The sequence below is a fragment of the Gigantopelta aegis genome, chromosome 4, assembly GCF_016097555.1.
Source record: "Gigantopelta aegis isolate Gae_Host chromosome 4, Gae_host_genome, whole genome shotgun sequence".
NCBI lineage: Eukaryota > Metazoa > Mollusca > Gastropoda > Neomphalida > Peltospiridae > Gigantopelta > Gigantopelta aegis.
This window is the reverse complement of record NC_054702.1, coordinates 34,510,363-34,526,355: the sequence shown is the minus strand read 5'-3', so window position 1 is coordinate 34,526,355 and position 15,993 is coordinate 34,510,363. Positions and strand designations below refer to the sequence as shown.

Here is a 15,993-nt window from a genome sequence, read left to right as displayed (position 1 = left end):
TTATAAATGCCGAAAAGCGATTATATTCGCACATTTCTATACCCAGATGAATGTACGTAGTATCGCTTTGACTTCAATAAACATATTAAAGCATTGTTGACGTCACGCCAAACCATTGTTGACGTCACGTCAAAGGAATGTTGACATTTCACGGTAACGTTTCTGGCAATTTTCGTTACTTTACGGAAAATGTAAAAACACCATTGAACTGCGCACCCTTGCACCCTTCCTCCCTTGCAGGCCCGTAGGAACCAGAGGAGTGGGACGGGGGGACTGTGACCCCCCCCCCACCCACTCGAAGACACAAATATACCGTGTTTTTTGTCCTACTTTATATAAATAACGGTAAAAAAAAAACAAAAAAATCCGGCTTGTGCCCCAGCCCCACTAAAAACTTTGCCTACTGCACTACAGAGTGTGCTCCCCACTCCAGATACTCTCCCAACGGTTTTGCCTTGATCCGCATCTGACAAGGAACCGGCCTCGGTGGCGTCGTAGTTAGGCCATCGGTCTACAGACTGGTAGGTACTGGGTTCGGATCCCAGTCGAGGCATGGGATTTTAAATCCAGATACCGACTCCAAACCCTGAGTGAGTGCTCCGCAAGGCTCAATGGGTAGGTGTAAACCACTTGCACCGACCAGTGATCCATAACTGGTTCAACAAAGGCCATGGTTTGTGCTATCCTGCCTGTGGGAAGCGCAAATAAAAGATCCCTTGCTGCTAATCGGAAAGAGTAACCCATGTAGTGGCGACAGCGGGTTTCCTCTCAAAATCTGTGTGGTCCTTAACCATATGTCTGACGCCATATAACTGTAAATAAAAATGTGTTGAGTGCGTCGTTAAATAAAACATTTCTTTCTTTCTTTCTGACAAGGAATAAATGTAGCACAGGACTATGTACAGTAACAAAACAGTAAAAAAAACCTTCACTGCCTCCTTATAAAAAAAAAAAAAAAAAAAAAAACCTTTTCTATTAGAGTTGTTTCCCTTTAATAGGAGATATTCCCTGAGGGCGCTTTTTGACAGGTGGGAGCGGAAACTAAAAGTTTCGGAAGTTGTGTTTGTGTTGATGAAATGAAAAGTACAACGTTAACTGATTTTAAAACTGCAGATAAGTAAACAAAGGTGTTGTAGTTACTGCAACCCAAAAATGTCTGTGATTCCCGGTTTACCACCATTGCCTGCATGTTTCAGCGGTTTAGTAGGGTCGGACACATCCCAGTCGCGTGAAACTGAGAAATTCCTTTCACCGCACGCACAATCTTCAGTAGAGGAACAGGCAAACAGAGAGGACACCTCTTCGCAAAACTGTGATGTTGTGAGAAACGGTTCAGATAGTAATACAAACAGGAACCTCTGTAACGGAGAGGCGAGCAGTGATAGGTCTCCTTTTTGTCAACTGAACACAACATTGACAAAACTGAGGAAGGAAATGGTAAGTTTTAAAAATGTTATATAGAACATAATGAATGAATGAATGTTTAACGACACCCCAGCACGAAAAATACATCGGCTATTGGGTGTCAAACTATGGTAATGCAAACAAATAAAGTGATGATCAACATCAATATAAAAATTCAAGATTTAAAGAAAAACAGTGTTACAGTGTAAAGAACTGTGCAAAAATACAAATATCTCAGATAGATACTGACTTTTACTCAAAATTTCAATTTTGTGCTGTATTGGCCATTCTCAAAGATCATGTTACACCCCTGTACCACGGTGAGGTTACAGCACGTGCATGGGATAGGAAATAAATGGTCAGTCATACTAATTACCAACGACTGACAAATACTGACGATAACCTCAGAATTACTGCCCACAAACCAAGAATTAATGATAACAACAATAAAATGTTATCGACATCGGTGTTGTCGCTGCTCCATTTAAGGGGACGGGCTGCCCCACTATTGCCCCTAGTCCCTGTCATGGATAGAACTCTCTGGCGAAGTCAGAGGTTGTGCCCACGACAGGCATGCTTGAATAGTTCTCTGATGGAAGCATGTCAAAAATTACCCACCCACTATTACGTTTTGCTGCACACCTTTCACACTCAGCCATCACCTTTAATTTTTCTGTGCCTCTCTTTATTTTCCCTCATCCTACTATATTTTACAGCACCCAGCTCCACTATTTCGAAATGCACACTTTTTTTTCACACACTGAATTTTTTTTTGATCAGTCTACACTGGACATCAAAGGAAACAAGCTACGGTGTGTACAGAAACGCAACTGACAAAAACCGTTATGTCATTTAACAGTAACATATTTTTAACAGTTACTATTGTGTCCCATACCAGTATCCATTTGTATGTTTGATGCACACAATAAAAGTTATATTTTATTTGAGCAATGCAAACATTTTATTTTTTATTGTTCCGACTAAAAACTCCCACTTATTTGTTGCAAAATTTGACCAGACTCCAGTTAAGCATTGTTAATCCGTGGCCACATTCATTTATGCCAGAACATACTAATTATTGCTTTCATTTTAATATAGCGACACATTATCAACTACTTAATAATATAATGTTTTTAATGAAACATACAATTGTTTTGTTTAAATTGTATTACCGGAAGTATTATTCTATATCAAAATATTACGATTAGAACCGAGTGTATAAATCAGAATATTTTCGAATGAATGTGGAACATGGCGAAATGTTACTAAATGTAACAATAAATATTCTCTTTGCCTATTTTTATCAAACTTCTCCCCTTTCTTGTAGGAAGATAGAAGTCACTTCTCCTACTTTTTCTATTCTAGATTAGGGGCTGATACACATTTTGTTGGTTTGTGCAGATATGTTTAGAAGTAGTCCATTTTACAATTTCAACCTTTTTATTTGATCTAGCTCAATCAATTCTTACATGTTGACATTGTTCTGGCTTTTTTGCAGTGGTTGGCATTCTGGTAATAGTCAGTTGTCTGTCTGTTGATGTTACTTACACTTTCTCTGATTTGAGGTTGTGCACTTTCTTTGATAGGAACTTCTTGACATACACATCTTTCTTTTCCTTGGTTTTCCCATGCCACGTTGAATATGTCATATGCTTCAATCTTTTTACCACTTCATAATATCCGTGTTCTGTAGCTTGTCAATTCTACAGTACAGATTTTCTATGTCTGGCACCGTGAGTATTAAAATTGGTAGAAAGCTTGATGATGATGTTGATCAACTCATTTATTATTGGTCCAGTTCATGGGTAGCCAATAATCTTTTTTGGATGGCTCAAACACATCTCAAAGACACAGAAGAAGTTTTTCGAAGTACATACATGTAGTCTATGAATTGCATCACTATATGTCCAAAAATGTCTTGCTTAAATTTGGAATTGAACTCTTGAAAAGGAATCTTTTGTCTGAAGTAGGCCATCCTTTCCAAATATTGAGGTGAAAATCAGTTTTTTCATTTTGTCATTCACCCCCACCTTGTGCTGCAAGTATCTCTGGACATTCTTTTCTAAATGGCAGTGGCGTGATGTTTGATCCCCAGCACAGACTGTTTGTTCCACTAGACCGTAGATGTACAGAAGTTCCTTATATCGTTCAGTTGGTTGTCTGTATACAGGATCACCATTACTTGGTGGCTTGCCCTTATTTCCAAGCACTTTCTGCACAAACAGGTGATCATTCAGCATATTAAATATGGTTTGCAATCAATCTGCTGCATTTTTCTGTGACACTCATCACCCCTTTCCGTTCAGTTTTCACAAGCGATCCGATGCTTTATATTCTGTACTTGTTTCAAATTGTGCTCCTGTACTTCTAGTGAATTGTCAGCATTTAATATCATATCAGAATAAACAGTCCTCAGACCTTGCTGTTCAACATTCATAGCATTTAATATCATATCAGAATAAACAGTCCTCAGACCTTGCTGTTCAACATTCATAGCATTTAATACAGGGCACAATATTTCACGCGAACCGCCGTTCTGTTCGCGTGTCGGTTACGCAAAATTAAATTCACGCAAACCGCAGATCGGTTATGTCGTGACCTGTAGACGTTCAGAAATTAAAAATGGCAAACTTTACGATTACCGGAAGTTTTATTCACGCAGACTTACTACTAGTATTCCAATAGACCGAATAGTATTTCAATAAATGTTTTAGACTGATTTTTAGATACTAAATACGCAGCATGCTACAAACCAGTAAACAACAGTTGTAACGTGCGACCAGTCTAAATTAAAATCATTTAAATGCTCAGTGTAGACTTGAGCCAAACGTTTTAAAGAAATGTGCACGTACCGCTGGGGATGGCTAAATTATCAACTGCTATTTTATCTCTAAAGGATGATATAGAGAAATAATATTGGATTTCCAATAATTTTACAAATGTTGAAAACGGTTTTAATGTAAACAGTAATCCAAAAGTGTCACAAAAGTTGAAAAATAGTAACATCACATAATGGGCTTTAAAAAACAAACATTTGGAACGTCACTGTAGTATAGAGAAAGTGAAAGTAGCAAAAGAATCTGGAAGTGTTCACAGGAACTGGACAGTTGTTTTGGGTTAGTTTTTATATATTTTTTTATCTGCTGTATACCAAATGTTACATATTATCTGTGCCAAATGGTAGTCTTTATTTGTTTATTTTTTTATTTTTTTTATTTTTTATTATTAGTCTTGTGAGTCTTGCGTGTTATTCTTCAGCGAGACCGGGAATGGGCTGTATCTAATGGGGCTGATATTTAGTCCTTTTACAATATTGTTAACTTTAGCAAACATTAAAGAAACTGATTTATAAAGCGTTTTCTTTTGTATTTAGTTTTAATTTCATGTTTGAGGTAAAAATTATGTATTTAAAATATAATTCCAATGTAACTTTTAGGGAACCGATCAGGTAACCAATGGGTTACCCAAATATAATTCACGTAACCGAACATTTGGTTACCTAGGTACAAACCACGTGAACCGACTTTCGGTTACCTCAGATTTCGAAATATCGTCCCCTGTAATATATCAGAATAAACATTCCTCAGACCTTGCTGTTCAACATTCATAGCAATTATCTCCATTTTGCCTTCAGATATGTCCTGATGTATATTTCCTGCCTATATTTGCTATTCCTGACCATTTTTAATGATGGTTTTTCAATCCATGTAACCTTTTTCTTGAAATCCTCTTTGCATTTTAATTTGGCATATACTATATCATAGAAATAGAATCGTCTCATGATAGCAATGGCATCATCATTTGATTGTGGAAAAATTGACACACAGTACAGTGCAGTACAGGCCATTTTTTTGCTCCACGCTCTTAAAGTTTTGACCATTATCGTAGAAAATATTAGTTTTTTCTTTGTGGATGATGATTTATTATATACATGTATATATCCATACTCCACATTCATCAGTGAACATACTCCTGCCTCCATTCTGACTTCTTCTCATCAGTTGTGGGGCACTGACAATGTGTTACATATTTCTGCCAGTAACTTCGCATATAACTTAATTAGGATTCTTTTCCATCATCCATATCTTTTAAATAAATACTTGTCAGTCTATATTCCCTGGAAATTTAAGGCAGACATATGAAGTGAGTTGCTTTGCTCTGGACACTAAACTTACATGTACATGTATATCTGGTCAGATGGTGTGTACACATGTATACACAGGGCTTGAAATAGCCTGTGAAAAGCGAAAAACAGTCCATTCTTTAGAACTAGCAGGTGAAATAAAACATCACCTGCTAAAATTACCTAAACAATTGCAGTCCATTTTTCTAGAGACATCTGTGCATATACGATCATCTCATTTTTTAGTTAGCTGCGGTTAAGATCGTGATTCTGCTATATTTTAATTTAATAATGCTCTAATTACATCTAGGATGTCTTACTTGTCTACACGCTGTCCCTAATCTTACACTAACTCTGTGCTGCCTTATTTCCAGCATGCCATGTTTTTTTAGCAGGTCATATTTCTTTTAGCCTGCTGTTTTATAAAAGTAACAGCTAGAAGGCCATATTTTACTTCCTATATCGAGCTCTGATACATAAATGCATACGTCTTGTAATGTAGTATTTTACCAGGGAACCTACAAGATACTGACTACAATATTCCAAAGTGGACCAATTGTGAATAAAGTAACACTAATGATTTTTTTTTTTTTAATTCCAAAGCCTTGCCAATAAAGTACATGTTCATTCATGAGTACAATATTCTAATTCACTCTGCATATAGTACAGTAAAGCAAGCATACCATGTCAGAAATTTGGGGATTACCCATGAGTCTATTTACATATTCATATGGTACTTAGTGATTTCCCGGGAAATTAGGCAAGACATGGTAGACCATACACTTTTGGGGCATTTTCACCATTTTCGGGGCACTTGTTTTTCATTCAAAATACACAAAAATTAATTTAAATAAACATTAATGTAATTTATGGGCTTTCTTTAATAAATGAATGGCAAAAAATATAAAAGGCATATTTTATTAATTAATAATACATTTTTTTGGTGTTTTATAAAGGCAATTTTAGAATTAATTAGTGAAAAAGGCTTGTTTAATCTCAGGGCAGCATTGTGCTGATTAAGGCAAGATGGTGTTAGACTATTGAGGCATGGTGCTGCACCATGCTAAAACAAGCTAGGGAAAACACTAGTACTTCTCGCTGTTTAGTTGGATGTACTTAGCCTACTTTTAAAATACCAATGTTCAATCTTTTTCTGAAGCAAAATGTGTGCTCCTCTAAATTGTATTACTTAATTAATTACAAATATTTGTGTGATGCTGACAGGAATGTGGAAGTAAGTATGCCGAATTAGGAATCTTCGTTATCGAGCACTAATTGTTGTGATGAGTATGTGGAATGAGTATGTGGAATATCAATAATAATAACAGACCTTTGTTTTTGACGGGCGCGAGCGCTATCACGCCCGTGAACCCCCGTCAACTCAATCTGACGGGCGCGAAATAACGCGCCCCTGAAGTGAACAAATTGTTTATTGAATCCAATCCACAACGCCACAAATGTTTCCATTCTGTTCACAATGAACTTAATTGTCGTTTTGATTTCCACCCCCCCTCGTAAGCATTTTGAGGAGTGCGATTTTTAGCACACCTGGGTTTTTCAAAAACGAAGGTCTGTAATAACTGGTATTGTTGTTAATAAAACAATAAAATACAAAACCGATAATAGGAGCAACAGTTGTATTACATGTAAAATCTTTTTTTTAATGGTTTGCACTATAATTATTTTATAAGAACGGGGCATTCATTAAAAAATTATTATTTAAACGATTTTTAGAAAGAACATGCATTTATTGATTTAGAATGGGGATAACTATGTTGTATTTGATCATTTGTGGTTGTTCATGCTGGTTTTACAGTTGCAAATATCAATTCGTCTTTGCTCTGCATTGCTGGTAAAACTCAATTTGCGACTGTAAAACCAACATGAATGTCCGCAAATGGCCAAATACAACATAGTTATCCCCTAATTATATACGTTGTAGGTTGACTTGAGACAGATGGACGTGTCTCTGCTCTGTCAGCTGTGGTCGCTGCACGAGTCTATACAGGACTACAAGACGGTGCTGCAGGACAACTACTCTGAATACTCGTTTGGGACGGATATGAGCAGCCGTGCCAGCTCGTTCTCCAGCCTCAACGAGTCGAACGACGAAAGCGACTGGAACGAGCCGGACTACGCCACACAGGACGACCTGACCATCTACGGACAGTCCATGCACAGCAGCACATCCAGTCTCCTGCAGCAGATCAACGAACTTAAGGAGAGGGTCGACTCGGAGTTTTCATTCTGTTAATGAAGGGGACGTGTACATGTAGTACTTATTAATTTAGTGTTTTCCCTACAAGCCATGCAATTGCTCATGACAATCGGCAATGCCGTGGAGTTTTTAATTCTCCACGTTAATTCTCCTTCCCCCCCCCCCCCACATGACATATTTTTTTGCTATGGACATTTTCTTAATTGCAGGGGTTGCCCTAGAAATTTGGCAAGACATGGTAGAGTAGAGAACTTTTTTTAAGACAAAAAACATTAATTGAAATAAAAATAAATGTATTTAATGTACTTGCTTTAAAAAATTAATGGCAAATATATAACAGGCATATTTTATTAATTAATAATGCATTTTCTGAGTGTTTTATAAAGGTAATTTTAGAAAATGTATTGAAAAAGGCTTGTTTAATCTCAGGGCAGCATGGCACTGACTAAGACAAGATGGCATTATACTATTGAGGCATGGTGCTACACCATGCTAAAACAACCTAGGGAAAACATTATAATGTGTACTATATGTACAATGTAGTCCTTAATAATCTGAATGTTTGAGCATAATTGCTTAGAACTATATGTGTATGTATTTACAGTTGATATGCAGGACATTAACAACATCACATCACAGGCACTATTGTATGACCAATCTGTAACTTAGTTTAATTTAAAATATTTTATTTGTTTCAATATAAAATAGTCCTTTTGTAGTCCTATATGAAAAAACTGACTGCAGTTTCACTGTTAAATATTGCATACAACATGTATGTGTATTTATAATTTTATTTTGCTGTAATATGGTACCCATCATTCAACAATAATCTAATGCAAAATCCCCCCCAATGTTTTTTTTAAAAACAATATTCATTCAGACAAGCATTTTGAAAGTACTGCTAAAGCAATACATGTCTCCTACCGGGCCCAACAAGTTCATAACTCCATTAAAAATGGGTAAATCGCCATGAAAGTTAAACTTGATCTGTAACAGTACATGATAAACCTATGCACAAAATTTCAGCTCTATCTAAAGGTCGGGGGGACAAAAAGTGTGGAAAACAAATTTCCACATCTAATTTCAAGGGCCATAACTCCGTCAAATATGGGTAAATCGTCATGAAAGTCAAACTAGATCTGTAAAAATACATGATGATATTATACACAAAATATCAGCTCAGTATCTCAAAGCCTTCTGCAAAAAATATGTGGGACAGATGGATGGACAGACACACATACGGACGGACACAGATGAAACCTATAGTCCCCTCCGGTTGGACTGGTAGGGAACTAATAAATGAAGTGAATCGGCAAACAGGCAACAAGCCTATATAAATGGCTCTCTCCCCCACCCCCACCCCTCCATGTAAAACATTTTTAAGGCAAAGACCACACAGGAATACATGTAAATATTATATAACACTTGTCAATAATCTTCCACATTCATTGCCATTGTGACATAATTTGACCAATATTATTTGATGTTCTGTTGGTATTTATCGTGTGACCAGAAGTAATTTTTACATAAAAATCATTTTGTTTGGGGCATTTCAAATATTACGTAATGCTTTAGGTGGGTGAGGGGTGTAAGTCCAAGCATTATGTGGCGTTACAAGGGGTGGGGGTGTGTATTGAACAGCCTTACATAACACAATTTTGTTTTCTCTTAAATGTGCCATTTCCTTCCAAACTTTGGCAACTTCAAGTTGAACTGTCTTTTTGGACAACTCCGTACCCTTCAATTAGGGTTTGGTATAATTTTTCTTTGTCAACCATGACGGTGATCAATTAAAATGGCACAAGTGAAAACCTGCAGGGTTTTTTCATTGTACAGAAATATGTCACTTTAATGACGTCATTGTAGTACACATGGGTATAAATAAACATTGCCACATTGTTTTGTTTGTGTGTTGGGGGGTGGTATCTCCAAGCATTACGTAATATTTTGGAGGGTGTATGGCCTAGCGTTACAAGGGAGTGGGTGTCTAATTTTCACAACAAAATAGCATTACGTAATATTTGAACGGCCCCATTATAGTTAATATTATAAGAGAGCAAAACCAGACGAAATATGTTTTACCAAGTTGTAGTCAACTATCCAGAGATGACATTACAGATGTTTTCATTTCTAATAAAGTCTGTTTTAAGTTTATTGTCAGACGGAAACCCTGATCTCTTTGATTCAAATGGTTTTCATAACTTTGTTATCTCTTTGATTCAAATGGTTTTCATAACTCTGTTCAAATATTCTTTAGTACCTCGATTGACCCATATATTTCATGATTTAAATAATAACTTTCCAACTTGCCTTTATTTTGTTACACACCTTCCTTAAAATGGTAAGTAAATAATTATTGTGATACAGAAAACCTGTCATGATACTAGAATCTAAATTCCTAAATTGCAACATTTGGTTACATTTTACTTTTTAAATAAATATTAGGCAATTGTTTGAAAAATAACTCATTTGACATGACAAACACTCACTCCCTTCCCCATGTTTTGTAATAATAGCACCTTCCTCCTTGAACCTTCTGTAATTGTTAAATGGCACCCAAAATCCTTGAACAGAAGTATAAATTTAAACAATTATATATATATATATATATATATATATATACAGTTGAATTTCGTTGGCTTAAACCCTGTCGGTGCTCGAGAAAGTGTTCGACCCATCAGGTAGTTCAACCGAACCATTCGATCAACATCAGATATTTCAGTGACTTTTTCAGAAATTTAAATTAGATATATATTATTTTGGTAACTGCAAACTTTAAAATTTCATCAATGTATTATATAGCAAAATATCTGAGTGAAAGAATTTATTAGAAATTACACCAATTGTGTGATGCAGAAGCCCTTGTCGGTATTAATTAAATGTGTGGTTGCTGAAGTGATGACAGCTGATTAACTCGCCCATTGTTTCATTTAAAACTGGTCTTGCAGACATGTTTAAAGTCACGCTTTATGCCGAGGCCCGTTTGTGCTCTAATTGTTTGATTGGTATCACGGTTGATCTAACAGTTACTGTAACACTAGCTGTACTTGAAAGATCATTACCGATACCCGCTTAACACACAATATGACAGGTATGGCAAAGATTCATTTATAGCTCGTTCCGCCTAAATAATTATAGCCGTCTAACAAACAACATAAAAAAAGGATTGTATGGCTATTGTTGCGATTTCCTGATTCATCTATAGTTTGTTCTGCCTAAATAATTAATCAGAAGGTTTAAACAACCAACTGTGCAAACGCAGCAATTGTTCATCCTTTTCGGTGGTTTCCCCATTTAATATTTGATGGATCACCCATTCGAGGGAAATATAGCTAATAACACAGACGGGAACCGATAATTTAGTTCGAGCGAAGGCTTATAGAGGAAATTAATATAATAATCTGGGGCGGCAAAGTGCATGTTCACTTGGTATTTAGATTTGGTCATGCTCAAAATAGATTTGAAAATTGAACTAACTGCTTTCCAGGTATTTTGTATTGTGTGTATATTGTTTTTTTACAGTATTATATACTGAAGTTATATTACATGTAGAAAATGTCATGAACTTTGGGTATAAATGCTTTTAACTAGTCATTTGAAATTTTATTTTTATTTTTATTTTTTATACGACATAAGGTACAGGTTTACCATTAGATTAACACTGCTTTTTTGATGAACTGTTAAGATTGTTCGAAGTGTATATAATGTATATTTGTTATTTTGTTATTATGGCACTGATACATGACTGTGTTTTGAGAGCATACATATAGATGTATTTTAATATTATTATCTATACATGTACCTATATAAGAAGTTTACTATATATTTTGCATTCACATTGCACAAAATTTGGTGTGTTGGGTTATTAATCTTATTTACCACATTTAATTTCTTCAAATTGCATAATTTACTAATGTACAGTATACAGAGGCTATTTTTGTACTCTTTAGGTCATTGTTTGACCAGTTTTCTGAAGGAGACGGCAGTTAAAAAATAATGTTATAATACTTATTAAAGTTACATACCTATATATTATAAAAATTATTTTGGACATTTGTTAATTTTCATCATTAATTTAGTATTGTTATTATCTACAACAGAAATTGTTATTTAAATGTGATTAATACCTTCCACTATTGTAACAAATATACATGTATGTTTGGACCATTTCAAACAAGATGCATATACAGGATCTCCCTTGAAAGTGAAAATACATTTTTAAAATTCTGAGATTCCACTACATGACCAGTACTTTTTTTTAAGCTGACATTATATATATATTTTTTTAAAGTTAGTAGTAGTACAGGAAAAACTCTGTTCAGTATTATTGCGTTGTGATTCGCTACACACATTTCAGTGATTGCTACTCAATTTTCAACTGATCACCCAACTTTAGCTAACCAAAATTTAAAAAACAAAATGCTCCATGTAGTAATAGTAGTAGCAGTTCTCCATTTAAGCTCGCATATTAATTACAATAATCTTTTGTGTAAAATTATTATTAATATAAAGTAATGATTATGTTGGATAGTCACAGGCTGGTTATGGTTGTGGAACCCTAAATCATTATTTTTGTTTACAAGAGGGTACAGAGGGTAAAATTGTGTATCCTAAAATTGTGGAATTAATGGAATTTTTTTTTTTAATTTTTAGATGGACGATACTAAGAGAACTGCCGTTTGTCAAAGCACATGAAATGCAGTGTCCAATTTCAAAACTTTTAAACCCATAACCACCTATAGTCCTTCCGACAGGGAATGCCTTTTCTATACTATGGAATTAACTACCCGGTACAAGTTATTTATTTCTAAGCTGATTGTTTTCTAAATTGGACCAAAAAATTGTATATTTTTGTCCTTTCCAACACACTTTTACTTTTCTACTTATGTCAAGCCAAACTGTAATTATTTACAAATGTTTTTTTTATAGCAGTATGGGACAGACTATATGTATATAGAGTAAGGGCACTTATGGTCTGTTTTGCTTTTGTTACATACCCTCAAATTATTATCTGGCAGAAAGCCTGTTCAGAACAGGTATTTTAGCATAATACTAATTATTAGTGTGTATATATAAAACAAAAACAGTCAACAAAGAAATGTAATGTATGTGTTTGGTTTGTATAGCATGGAAATGAAATGACTGTTTTTAAAGATGTAGCCTAGTGGTAAAGTGCATTCCTGATGAGCGATTGGTCTAGGATTGATCCCAGTTGGTGGGCCCATTGGGCTATTTCTCGTTCCAGCCAGTGCATCATGACTGGTATATCAAAGACTGTGGTATGTGCTATCCTGTCAGGGATGGTGCATATAAAAGATCCCTTGCTACTAATGAAAAAATGTTGCAGGTTTCCTATCTATGACTTAAATTGACCATATGTTTGACATCCAATAGCAGATGATTAATAAATCAATGTGCTCTAGTGGTGTCGTTAAACAAAACAAACTTCTTGTTTTTGAAATGTATGAGAGTGCATAGGTGGCTGGTTTAAAGTCGAAGTTTGCCTCAGACTTTTGCCTTCTATATCTTTCTTCTTGGTGTTGGGAGTTCTTGTGCAGCTCTGTGGTATAGAGCATAGTGTCGAAGAGCGACTGGTTTGATACCTCTCAATAGATACAGGTAGAAGAAGTCATGTTAGATGCTCAATCAGGTGCTGATCCAGGGTGGGGTTGAAGAAATCTGAACCATTTACTCATTACAATTTTTGTCCCACTTACTTTAAAGTGCATTCCCTGCTAATATAAAGCTTCCATTTAAGTAGTTGCATGCAGGGCTCACCCTGTCCGTTGACAAATTAGCCAGTTGCGGTACAAAGTGGCTATAACATTCAGTGTTTGGCTAATAAAATATTCCTTAAATTAACCACATTTTAATAATGTTCAAGGAAATACTCTACATATCTGAAGTTTATCTGAAGTTTTGGCTAAGCCAAAATTTGTTCTACTGTGAGTCCTGATCATGTATCACCCCCTGAAAAACATTCTGGATCCATGCCTGTCAATAGTTGCTGCTGGACCACTGTACAGTGATATTGTTAAACAGTCTTTCTTGCTATTACCCACCTACAAGTATGATCTGTTTAATAGGTCAATACATCTATTTAGAGATACAATATTGTAGGCATTGAAAAATATATATGACATTTCTATAAGTTAATTTACAGGTACATGTAGGCTAGAAACTTGATTTTTGATATTCACTGAAATTTAATGTATTAGATTTCGGCTAATATTTGAAATACAATTTGTTGATATTTATAGCAATATAATACCGGTCTCTTTCAATCTGTTATGTTTGGTTGGTATAAAAATTGAAAATACATGAAGTCAACAATTTGCTGTTAAAAACTATTATGATTTTGTCTGAAGAAATTCACAAGAGTAAATAACAATTTATGGTTTTATTAAAAAAAATTTATATAAATTTATGTATTTTCATGTACGCTGTTTGGTGTTTATAAAACAAGTTTACAAATATTTTGATACAAATACTCAAATAAACAAGTTTAGAAGATTATGTCTAATTATTATCAAATTGCAGATACCAAAAGAAGACTTAACTTCCATCTGTTAAATGGTGAAGATGTATTTTTGATTTAAAATATTTACAGCATCATTTTTATGAATAAAAATTTACTTTGATGGTGTCCTTGGTTGTTTGTTGTCATGTAAAATTATTTTTCATAATTTGTAACCATGGTATTTGGTGGATGAAACTTGGCCTGGTGCCTTGAATGTTTTATTTTTTATATTGTACATTGTAGCGAACCCGTACCTAATCCATATGAGATTGGTAAAATGTGATTGTTGGGATGGTGCTATGTATACGATGGTATGTAATGTGGACCAACATATGGTTAGGTGAATTTCTCGGTCCATGCTTTAAGATATTGGCAATAACTAGAAACTTTATGTCCAGGTCAGACATCATCTTGTTCTTGGGCCATACATCTGTGAGTTTACCATAATTAATTTTGTTGATTGTTAATCATCATATTGTCCTTTATATATAATATACCTGTGATTATATTCAGGAATCGAATATGAATATTATGTAAATACATACAGCTCTTGTATCTTGTTAAGTATTTGGTTGTTTGGGTTGTACTTTTATATTGTATAATTATTCAACTTGTTGATACCAAATTTGAATAAAGGTTATTTAATTAATGTTTCAAGTTGTTGTTTTTTCAACTCAAAATGTAAAAAAAATTAATTTGTCAAATCATACATATGTACATGTAGTTATGTTTATTAACAAGCAATGGATTTACCATTTCATTTTAGGGTTGGGATTTAGCCGTCTTGAGTGCTTACCTGAGATGCATGCATCGTAGGATCGAATCGTCTCATTCTCCGATTGGGGGGTTTCCCATCCCAACCGGTGTACCACGACGATTATATCAAGGGCTGTGGGAAAGTGCATATAAAAGGTCCTGCCTCTTGCAACATAAGTCGAAGTCGTCTCATTTTCTTCTTTGTCGTACGCTCACACAGGGACCCCAATGGCTCGAACAAAAGCTGCTGTATTCCATAGGTTCTCCAAGGGACCGAAGAGTTTCTCCTTCAGGGGTTCATCTGAAGGCCAGACTGCTTTTCTCTGGTTCTGGTAGGTGGGACAATGCTGCAGGAAATGTTCCACAGTCATGGATGCTGTACCACACTGGCAGCTAGGTTCCACTGTTTCCCTCCGATTTTGGTATACATGTGGTAGTTGAGTCTATAGTGGCCTGTTTTCAGTCCCATCATTATTACCTGGTCTTCTCTTGAAAGTCTCATTTAAATTGTACTATATTTTCAATTGCATACTCTTTATATTGTTAATTTCAATAAAGTATATTCAAAACAGTTTTGTGTTGTGATAAAGATACAATGTATAATACTTTCATTACAAACAGGTTGTAGAAACATGAGGGTTTAAGAATTTTACAGGTTGTAGAAACACGAGGGTTTAAGAATTTTACATGAAGGCAAGATAAATTTATTGATGAATTAGTTTAGAAATGCTTTTTGATGTGACAAAATTTACATGAATGTAGCTTGTTAATATAAAGAATGACATCATTTATCTTTTTTGATGATATACACTGTACATGTAGAATACTATATGTGTTTTTACTAGTTTTTATTTTTATGAAACAAGTGAACTTCCAATGGTAACTGATCTAACGGAAGTGAGGTCAAATACCATGGAAAGTTCACAAGTTTCATGAAAATGATATCTAGCCAAAATGAGTGGTATTTTATTT

At 35.0% G+C, this 15,993-nt stretch overlaps 1 protein-coding gene across 1 annotated transcript; it reads left to right on the top strand.

Moving 5' to 3' along the window:
- The first annotated feature begins 754 nt into the window (after window positions 1-754).
- Window positions 755-13,025, top strand: LOC121370446 (leucine repeat adapter protein 25-like). The gene is made up of 2 exons (XM_041495674.1): window positions 755-1,437; window positions 7,470-13,025. The coding sequence occupies exons 1-2, from the start codon at window positions 1,153-1,155 to the stop codon at window positions 7,779-7,781; spliced, it is 597 nt and encodes a 198-aa protein (XP_041351608.1). The 5' UTR covers window positions 755-1,152; the 3' UTR covers window positions 7,782-13,025.
- The last annotated feature ends 2,968 nt before the right edge of the window (window positions 13,026-15,993 follow it).

Coding starts and splice junctions, on each gene's coding strand:
- LOC121370446 (XM_041495674.1), top strand. CDS start 1,153: ATGTCTGTGATTCCCGGTTTACCACCATTGCCTGCATGTTTCAGCGGT. Junction 1,438..7,469: donor CAAAACTGAGGAAGGAAATG/GTAAGTTTTAAA, acceptor TATACGTTGTAG/GTTGACTTGAGACAGATGGA.